At 43.4% G+C, this 9,709-nt stretch overlaps 1 protein-coding gene across 1 annotated transcript; it reads right to left on the reverse strand.

The window, feature by feature from the left end:
- Positions 1-3,798: 3,798 nt before the first annotated feature.
- LOC306709189 (ornithine decarboxylase-like) lies at positions 3,799-7,448 on the reverse strand (the record flags this gene model as incomplete). The annotated part of the gene is made up of 6 exons (XM_079177252.1): positions 3,799-3,924; positions 6,216-6,432; positions 6,523-6,695; positions 6,792-6,965; positions 7,099-7,235; positions 7,427-7,448. The coding sequence occupies 6 exons, from the start codon at positions 7,446-7,448 to the stop codon at positions 3,799-3,801; spliced, it is 849 nt and encodes a 282-aa protein (XP_079033378.1).
- Between the last annotated feature and the right edge of the window lie 2,261 nt (positions 7,449-9,709).

Raw genomic sequence — 9,709 nt, forward strand, 5'->3', positions numbered from 1 at the left:
GAGGTGCTAACTCTCATCCCCGCCGCTTCACACTCGGCTGCAAACCGCCCCAGTGAATGCTGGAGGTCACGATCCGAGGAGGCCAACAGGACCACATCATCTGCAAACAGCAGAGAGGTGATCCCGAGATCCCCGAACCTGACGTTCTCCACCCCCGGCTGCGCCTAGAAATCCTGTCCATGAAAGTCACGAACAGGACCGGTGACAAAGGGCAGCCCTGGCGGAGGCCAACACCCACCGGGAACGTGTCTGACTTATTGCCGAGAATGCGGACACAGCTCCTACTGCAGTCGTACAGAGACCGGATCGCCCGTTGTAACGGGTCCGGCACCCCATACTCCCGCAGCACCCCCCACAAGAACCCCAGAGGGACCCGGACGAAAGCCTTCTCCAAGTCCACAAAACACATGTAGACTGGTTGGGCAAACTCCCAGAACCCCTCCAGTAGTCTTGCGAGGGTAAAGAGCTGGTCCACTGTTCCACGGCCGGGACAGAATCCACACTGCTCCCCTTGAATCCGAGGTTCGACAAACGGTCGGAGCCTCCTTTCCAGCACCCTGGCATAAGCTTTCCCCGGGAGGCTGAGTAGTGTGATACCCCGATAATTCGCGCACACTCTCCGGTCCCCCTTTTTGAAAATGGGAACCACCACCCCGGTCTGCCAGTCCATGGGCACTGATCCCGACCCCCATGCGACACTGCACTGAAGAGGCGTGTCAGCCAAGACAGCCCAGCAGTGTCCAGCGCCTTCAGCATCTCAGGGTGGATCTCATCCACCCCCGGTGCCTTGCCATCAAGGAACTTTTTGACTACCTTAGCGACCTCTGCCAGGGATATGGGTGAGCCCCCCCAGGTCTTCAGGCGCTGCCTCCTCTGCAGAGGACATGTTGGTCGGGTTTAGGAGTTCCTCAAAGTGCTCTTTCCACCGCCCGACGATGTCCCCCGTCCGGGTCAACAGTCCCCCCCCCGCTGAGAACAGCCTGGGGTAGGCCCTGCTTTCCCTTCCTGAGCCGTCGGATGGTTTGCCAGAACCTCCTTGAGGCCAACCGAAAGTCCTTCTCCATGGCCTCCCCGAACTCCGCAGCTTCTTCCCTTCTGGCCTGCCGGTACCTCTCAGCTGCTTCAGGAGAAGGTCTCCTTCTTCAGCTTGACGGCTTCCCTCACCTCCGGTGTACACCACCGGGTTCTCGGGTTGCCGCCACGACAGGCACCGATGACCTTCCGGCCACAGCTCCTAGCGGCCGCGTCCACAATAGAGGATTTGAACATGGTCCATTCGGATTCCATGTCCCCAACCTCCCTCGGGATGTGTGAGAAGTTCTTCCGGAGGTGGGAGTTGAAGACCTCCCGGACAGGGTCCTCCGCCAGACGTTCCCAGTTCACCCTCACGACACGTTTGGGCTTCACCCGAGTGTCCAAGACATACGGCCGCAGATCAGATGATACCATTACAAAGTTGATCATTGATCTCCGGCCTAAGGTGTTCTGGTACCAGGTACACTTATGAGCCACCTTATGTTCGAACATGGTGTTCGTTATGGCCAAACCATAGCTAGCACAGAAGTCTAATAACGAGACACCAGTCGGGTTCAGATCGGGCAAGCCGTTCCTCCCAACCACCCCCTGCCAGGTTTCTCCATCATTGCCCACGTGAGAGTTGAAGCCCTCCAGGAGAACTATGGAGTCGGCAGGCAGCGCCCTTTCCAGGACCCCTCCCACCGACTCCAAGAAGGCCGGATACTCTGAACTGCTGTTTGGTGCATAAGCACAAACCACAGTCAGAGCCTTGCTCCCCGCAACCCGTAGGTGCATGGAGGCGACCATCTCGTTCTCACGCATAAAAGTGTTTTTTATGACATATCATATACCCACGTATCGAAGAAATTCTGATAAAATGGACCATGTAACCTATTTTAATCACTCAAAAACATATATATATACACAAAGTACTACACTATACTACGAGTACTACCACAATTTCACCTATTTTTCGCTAGGAGACGGCGAGCTATGTTCTCCATTACCGATACCAGCCACGACCTACAGCACTTTCACAGACAAACCGCATATCAAAGAGCACGAGGACTTCACACTGAATCCAACAATATCTTCCAAAGTCTTCTCCTTCAAACCATTAAAAAGTTACAATTCATCTGCTACAGATCAACATGGCCAAACAGCACCTTGAGATGGTTTTCTGGATGAAAATCACCAAAAGAAATAAATTAATCCTTGCAGCCATGTGCTCCCGTTCTCTCTCCTGCGTTCTGTGAAAAAACAGAGTCTCTACGAGCATCTATGAAGAAGGGGTAATCTTTTCAGTTTTGGCCAATGGGTTTGACCCTTGGGGGTGAGCCTCATGTTTTTGTATTTTTATAGGCTTAAAATTCTGTCAATCAACTCAAAGAACGTACCATTAGACGCGTTAGACTCTTCCAGGTTCAAATCTGTGTCGTATGCACAAATCGGCCAATCACAGGCTTTGGTAAGGTTCAATTACATTCATTAAAACTGAGATTCAGACGAAAATGAGCCATGTTTTACAGGTTATTATAGGGCCCAGGCTCTCAAAATGATGCCAAACTGCTGTATTAGATAGAACACTATTAGTGATAAAAGAAGTGAAATATATAGTTATATAGTATATAAAATTACAATAAAACGGCTGAAAGTACTGCTTCCAAAATCAGAATTGTCGTCTGCTGACCTGTACAAAAACATCAATATCTCTGGCCTGCTTCACTTTATCAAAGCCAATTATTTTTAAAGGACTGCTGACATGTTGTGCTATGATTTGGGAGAGTTTAGGCCTTAGTCTGCATCATTTCAAATCAATAGCTTCAATAGAAGTGCTTTTTTTTTTCAGGCGAACATGAACATTCTCAATTTGAGCTGTGTGTTATATTCATTCAGCATTTACCAGTAACACATACACTGATATGAACAAATCTCACAAGTGTTAGTGTTATTATTCCATTGAAATTATTCAAATAGGCCTTGTAGTTAGAGAGATAAGCCCCTTTAAGTATGGGAATGAAATTTTCGAGCAGAGGCCTCAAAATAGGCTGAGTGGTTAAAACTCTCACAGTTGTTCAGTACATCCGTGCGTTTTTGTTCCAGTAAGAAGTCCTTCTCGATTCATGGACGCCAGCGAAGACAGTCGAGCCTCCCCAGTTGTATTTCTTGAATGGGTTTTAATATATATAAGATATTGGGATTGTCACCACCCAACATGTCAGGCTAGCCCACTGACCAATCACGTATGGCTAGGCCAGCTAGCAGGCTCTGGCACGTCAAAGAATACGCCCAACATGTCAAACTAAAGATCTGATTGGTTGAACACTATGACAATCAACAATATCGACCCCATTCACTTAAACTGCAAAGGGATTCACTTGTGAGTCTGCAGGCCTCGGGCCTCTCTTCTTACCTAGAGACACAGAGGTGAAATCTGATTGGATAAAAGCTCTCCTTAAAACAAGCTGCACTGGAAGCAGAACAACGGAGGAAGACAGTAGCTGTGCAATGAGAAAATAAGATAATGGGAAAAATATTTTTATAAATTATAATACATGTAGTGTATTTAAGAAAAAATATTAAGTTATAAAATAGCTATAACTGTGATTCTGTTTAGGCCAGCAGAGAAGGCTTTGCAGGCCCTGACGGCCCACCACCGCCTTCAGGTAAGACAGGAAAGGTTGTTTAATCTGAAATATTTCCGTTTGTGTCATTCTAGTTTGTTGTTTATGCTCCTTTTGTTCTTTCTTTTACCAGGACAATGGAGATGCAGAACATCCATTAATGAATACTCGTATTGTATATGTTTTTGAAAAATGTTACCTCTTCAAATTTCTGTTGAAAACTGTCAATCGCAGAGAATCCTCCACCGATATCCAAGAGTCTCATCTGGAATCCCAGCAAATTCTGAAAAAGTTTCGAATCAATTAGTCATATAATTAAAAATATTATACTTACTGTAGTGCTATTGCTTGTAGCATATAATAATAATACATAATAATTCATTAATATCCAAATGTAATGGTTATCAATAACTCAATTATGAATCATAAACCCATGAATTAGTATAAAAAGAGTCATGGTACTTTTATGGCTTCAGACATAAAACACAATGAGTTCAAGTAAAATAATTTAAAGAAAATAATTTAGATATAATTTAGGACGATGCTCAATTTTGGAAACAGGAAAAACTTCCAAGTCTCAATCTCTGGGTTGCTATGGAGTTCCTATCATGGTGTAGAGTGACTTATTATTTCATATACACACAAATTATTTCATGAATTAAATATTTATTGGACTAACTACATAACTAAATTGAACTAAATGAATGGAATGAATAAAGAATATGAGGATGAGTACAATGAAGAACCTAACTGAGAAACATAAATCTGTTGTTTGACCATTATCGATTACATTTAGTTCAATATATCAATGCACCATTCAGCAGTTGAGATCTTAAGAAGCACCAGGGAAGATTGTGAAGCAATTTCATAATAGTTCTAATTTTATACATTTTAAGGGAGGTCCTACATTTGCTTAAAACGTAATAATGTGTCTGCATAATGCTATATATTTCTTATGAGAGGTTTCACAGAGGCTTGATTACACAATTGCAAAAAGACACTGAGGAAAAATGCCAAAAACATGCCAAGAGCTCATAATCATATGAGCAAGCTAATCATGCAAAGCCACCTGGGTTTATGGTTTACAGTCAGTGGTCCCAGTCTGTCGATCAGTTTTTGTTCAGGTTTTTGTTTGTTTTTTTATCTTCTTTTTCTACTGTCAACCTTTGGCTATGTGTAAACTTTACCTTTGATTGCTTGTACTCAAGTCTTTGTTCAGAGAGATACACTTTTTTTGGGCTGCTTGTTGCACACTCAAAACGTCCTCTCCTTTATGGTGTCTTTGTCAGTAGTGTCAGTATGGTTGCAGTCATATATTCAGTTTCAAAACTATATTCAGTTTTGTATTGTCTAGTAATCATATATTATTGTATATGATTATATATAATATAATTTCCTGCTGACTAAAATTCTGTAACACAAACATTCTCGAATCTCGAGTTAGCGTAGCTTCCTGCCTTAGACAGAAACCAGTCTCTAACAGATTCTTTTCTATTATAGTTCTTTATATTTATAAGTTAACTTATTTACTAACATTACTTATTAACAAACTCATTCACATCTGAAAATACATTGTTTTCACCTCCACCTTTCACATTAACGGTTCTGATGGGTTAGATGGGAGGTTAAGCTGTATGGTGTGGCCTCAGTTGTCTAACTAAATTAAAAACTCTATTTAATTCTTCCATATTTGAAAGATGGGCTAGCTCAGCTGCAGAACAATACGAAATAGTCTGATATAAATCTCAGAATAAAACCGGATAAGTTGAATTCGAATGAATTGAACAATTACACAACAGATGACAAGTGAGGTATACTACAACAGACACGCTTATCTAGATATGTGTACCTACATATCTACATACCGTTGTTGCATTTTACTGCTGTAAATGTTTGCATCTCCTTTAGATACTGTTGGGTAGTTTAGTCTACAGCAATACATCATATTCTATAAGATCATCATGTGTTCCGTGAGAACCAAGTATCTTTAAAACGTCAACTTTTCATGAGCTCAGAAAAACAGCCCTGTGTTCATCTTTGTGAAGATTCACTTTCCAGCTGATCCGAGAGGCTTTCTGAATAGTTTATTTTGATTAAGAAGTTTATTTTCTCAACACTTAAAGTAACAACACTTCATGCAACAGTTCATCACAAACACTAAGAAATTCACCAGATTTGGAAACACATGGTTGTAACTGGACAGGATGGGTATTGTAACTAAAAAAGTATCGAAAGCTGTCAGACACGTAGTGGAGTAAAAAGTACAATATTTGCCTCTGAGATGTAGTAGAGTAGAAGCATAGAGTTGCATTGAATTCTGTTTCTTTTTACTTAAATACGGTACTTGAGTAAATGTACTTGATTACTGCACATTCCACAACTGGCAGCAGCATTCTGATATCATTTATGGCCACTGTGTGTAATATTTCTCTTTAGTGTGTGGTTGTATCGAAAAATGAACCGTAGCAGACCGTTATGCACACTGACTTGCAGCACAACTGCAAATCATTAATAGAAAATTGACGAAGATTTTCAATTTCATTCTTGTGTTCTATTGCTGTGACGATGACTTACCCCCATGTCAAAGACACGTCGGGCGTCTGCGATGGCCTGCTTGAACGCCAAACTTCCGGTGCACCCGCTGCCCACATGAAAGCTGACCCCAATGACCTCCAAGCCAAGCTCTCCAGCACGTCCCAGCAGCTTACCAACTGACTCCAGTCTGGCACCAAACTTTGAACTGAGTTTTATCTTGGATGCAGAGTCATCCACTGCGATGCGGAGTACCAATCTGGAAAGAGTGACTCAAAAGTATTAATCGGTGAGCTAACAATAATCAACTAAACAAAGGAGCAACAAATATCAGTAGTTGTTCACTCACTCGGCTTTGGCGTGACTAAGAGATATTTTTAGGAGTTCTTCCTCGTTATCAAAAGTCATCATATCGACTCCATTAGTACGGGCATATTTGATATGCGACAGTGGTTTGGTTGTGTGTGCGTAAATGATTTTGTCAGGTGTCACTCCGAGGGACAGCATCAGCTGGATCTCGCCCTGTTATCGACCAAAGCGTGTTTCAAATGAGCAAACTGCTTCTCCACAACAAAGAAAACACAGAGCTGGATTCTCTCTGAAATACTTCATCGGTACCTTGCTAGCACAGTCGAAACCTGTGTCCAGAGCACTCATCATCCTCAAAACTGATGCATCGCTGTTGCACTTCACTGCATAGAAAGGCTTGACTCGAGGTAAGTTTGTACGCCACCTGAGGTGCCTTTCAAATATACTCTCCAGATTTGCCACATAGAATGGCTCTTCATTGTCCTGAACGAATAGAGAAAAGTCAACATTTAGTTCACATCTCAAGAAACCTCAACTATCACACGATACATGGACACAATTACACAGAGATTCATCGTTAGGAAAACTTAGATGACATGATGTCTCTGATACTCACCGCTGAACCACGCTCCTTTATTTTACTGTCTAGGAAGTCTCTGCTGGTCCTTCCATCGTCTAAAATGTCAATGCCACAGTTCTCAGGGGACAAAACATGCACAACTGATCCCTTCGTAGTTACTGGTGCTGGGATAACTAGCAGGAAAAGACAAAAGCATACAAATAATTCATAAATATTAAGATAAGGCTGGATCACAATAGAAAGCAGCTTTGTCTTTATTTGTAGCGGTTTGTCTACATTTTATGCCATGCTAATACTGTAGTCAAAAGCCCAAACTGTAAACACATTTGAAGATTATCATCACAGATTATATTAAACATCTTACCATGACCGATATGCGCCTCCATTTCTTGCAAGTCGGAAAATCTCAAGTTTCAAATTAGAGTTAGTGTGATCGCAGTACAGACCTGGAATTAAGTCTGACAGGAAGTACTGACACACATCTGATTTATACTCACAAGAACCTGCTTGGACGGATGCTTGTTCCCTCCTCACTTTACCCCTCCCACGGTTTCTATGCCAGCAAGAAAACTTTCTACCTTAAGAAAACATTTCTCTACAATAGTTAATCTCAACTCATTATACAATGACACACAGATCAGATGTTCAGCAATATGCCAGAGTGGAACAGAAGCTGTTTATTCTGGTTATTAATCATTTGAGTTGTTATGTGTGGAAGTTGAAGGACTTTTCGGCATATATTCTTACATTCTTTATATCACATGGTGGTGAGTTGGATCAGATGGCAGGGAGAGGCTGCTGGACCAAGCATGTATTGAGGGTGAACTGGGAATGTCCAGCTGAGGTCCTTGTCTATGAGGTCCTCAACTCCCAGACCTCTTGGGTGCCTCCCTTCAGAAGTTTTCTGGGCATTCCCGACTGGTGAGAGGCCTCAGGGTAGACCCAGAACACGCTGGTGAGATTATATATCTCGTCTGGCCTGGGAATGCTTCTGACCCTGACCCTTGTGATTCTGATTATTTTGGCCTTTTCTTTTATTGAAAACTCTCTTAAAAAGGTCTAGTTAGAGGGATTTGGCGACACCTAGCGTTGAGGCTGCAGATTGCGACCAACCGAAACGTCTCCCATGTACCAAGTGTGTAGGAGAAACACACATATGGCCTTGTCTAGAGCAGGTGTTTGGTTTATCCGTTGTGGGCTACTGTAGAGGATGAGCCTTATGTAGATGTAAACGGCTCATTCTAAGGTAGCGAAAAAACACATTAAAGAAAACATACTTACCATTTCTGTCAGTGGCTCCCACTAAATCAGACCTGGGCATTGTACGGCCCGCGGGACGTCAATGGGAAATTGAAATTAAAAAAAACAGCAGCTATATTCCGTGCATGATGTACAATTATTTACTTTTTATTCTTAATTTACGTAGGTCAGTACGTTCGTGGGAGAGACAGCGAGATCCTCCTTGTGGCACTGGCACCCCAGTGGCAGGTCTGTGGCAGGTGTCGGAACTGTGGCAGGCGAGCGGCACTGTTCGGCACCTGAGCGGAACTAGTTTGGCAGCTGCCGAGCTGAGCGGGCGGAGCCACATTTCCTGAGAACACCCATTGTTGTTACGACAGGTCAGCTACCATAAATCAGTTTTATGATTTTAGTTGAGTCACCGGAGCCAACCGAGAGTAAATACGTTGTACTTCTTTGTTTCTCATTCATTTTATTTAAGTATGATTTTGCTGGTTTTGCAACAAAAGGGAACATAATACACTCTTTCCAAATTATTACTTTTATAGTCATTTACAACAATCGGCTAAAATAATGAAAATAAATTATCCGTTTTATTATCATTTAAAAGTATATATATATAAAAACGTTTTAAAATTAAAACCCATAAAATCTCCAATCCAAAAATACATGTGTGAAAATATCTTCACTCTTCCTCTGCTCATATGTAGGTGTCAGTAGCAGCCACAAGCTGCCAGTGCCAATAGTTGTCACAGGAGTGCCGCCAGCAGTCAGAGAGGTGCCGGAGGGTAATCATAAAACTGATTTATGGCAGCTGACCTCTCGTAACAACAATGGGTGTTCTCAGGAAATGTGGCTCCGCCCACTGCGCCCGCTCAGCTCGGCAGCTGCCGAACAAGTGCCGCTCGGGTGCCGAACAGTGCCGCTCGCCTGCCACAGTTCCGACACCTGCCGACACCTGCCACAGACTTGCCACTGGGGTGCCAGTGCCACAAGGAGGATCTCGGCCCTACAGGTTCGTGGATGTGTGCGAGCAGCAGCGTCACTGCAATCCCAATAATGGCAGTGTCGGCATTTGGCCCGATTCTGAGGCGTCATTCATCCCGAGTCTCAGCCGAGTCGGCAACCGGACGTGACCTGACTTCTTTCTTCTGGTGTGCAGAGTTCGGGCCAATGCTGGGCCCGGTTATTTTTTTATTATGGCCCAATAATGGCCCGACGTGTTTCTTCCGGCATGCCAAGCTTACGCTGGAGCTGGACCGGGTCATTTTGGCTTGATGTGTTGACTGATGCAGAGCGGACACGGACATCTCAGGCTTTGCTAGCTAAGCTGCAAAAGCACCATGCTCAGAAGATGTTGGTTCTCTTTGGATCGACCTACATATGCAAACAAACATTCTCTGTGATG

The sequence above is a fragment of the Pholis gunnellus genome, assembly GCF_910591455.1.
Source record: "Pholis gunnellus genome assembly, chromosome: 17".
In the NCBI taxonomy this organism is placed as follows: domain Eukaryota; kingdom Metazoa; phylum Chordata; class Actinopteri; order Perciformes; family Pholidae; genus Pholis; species Pholis gunnellus.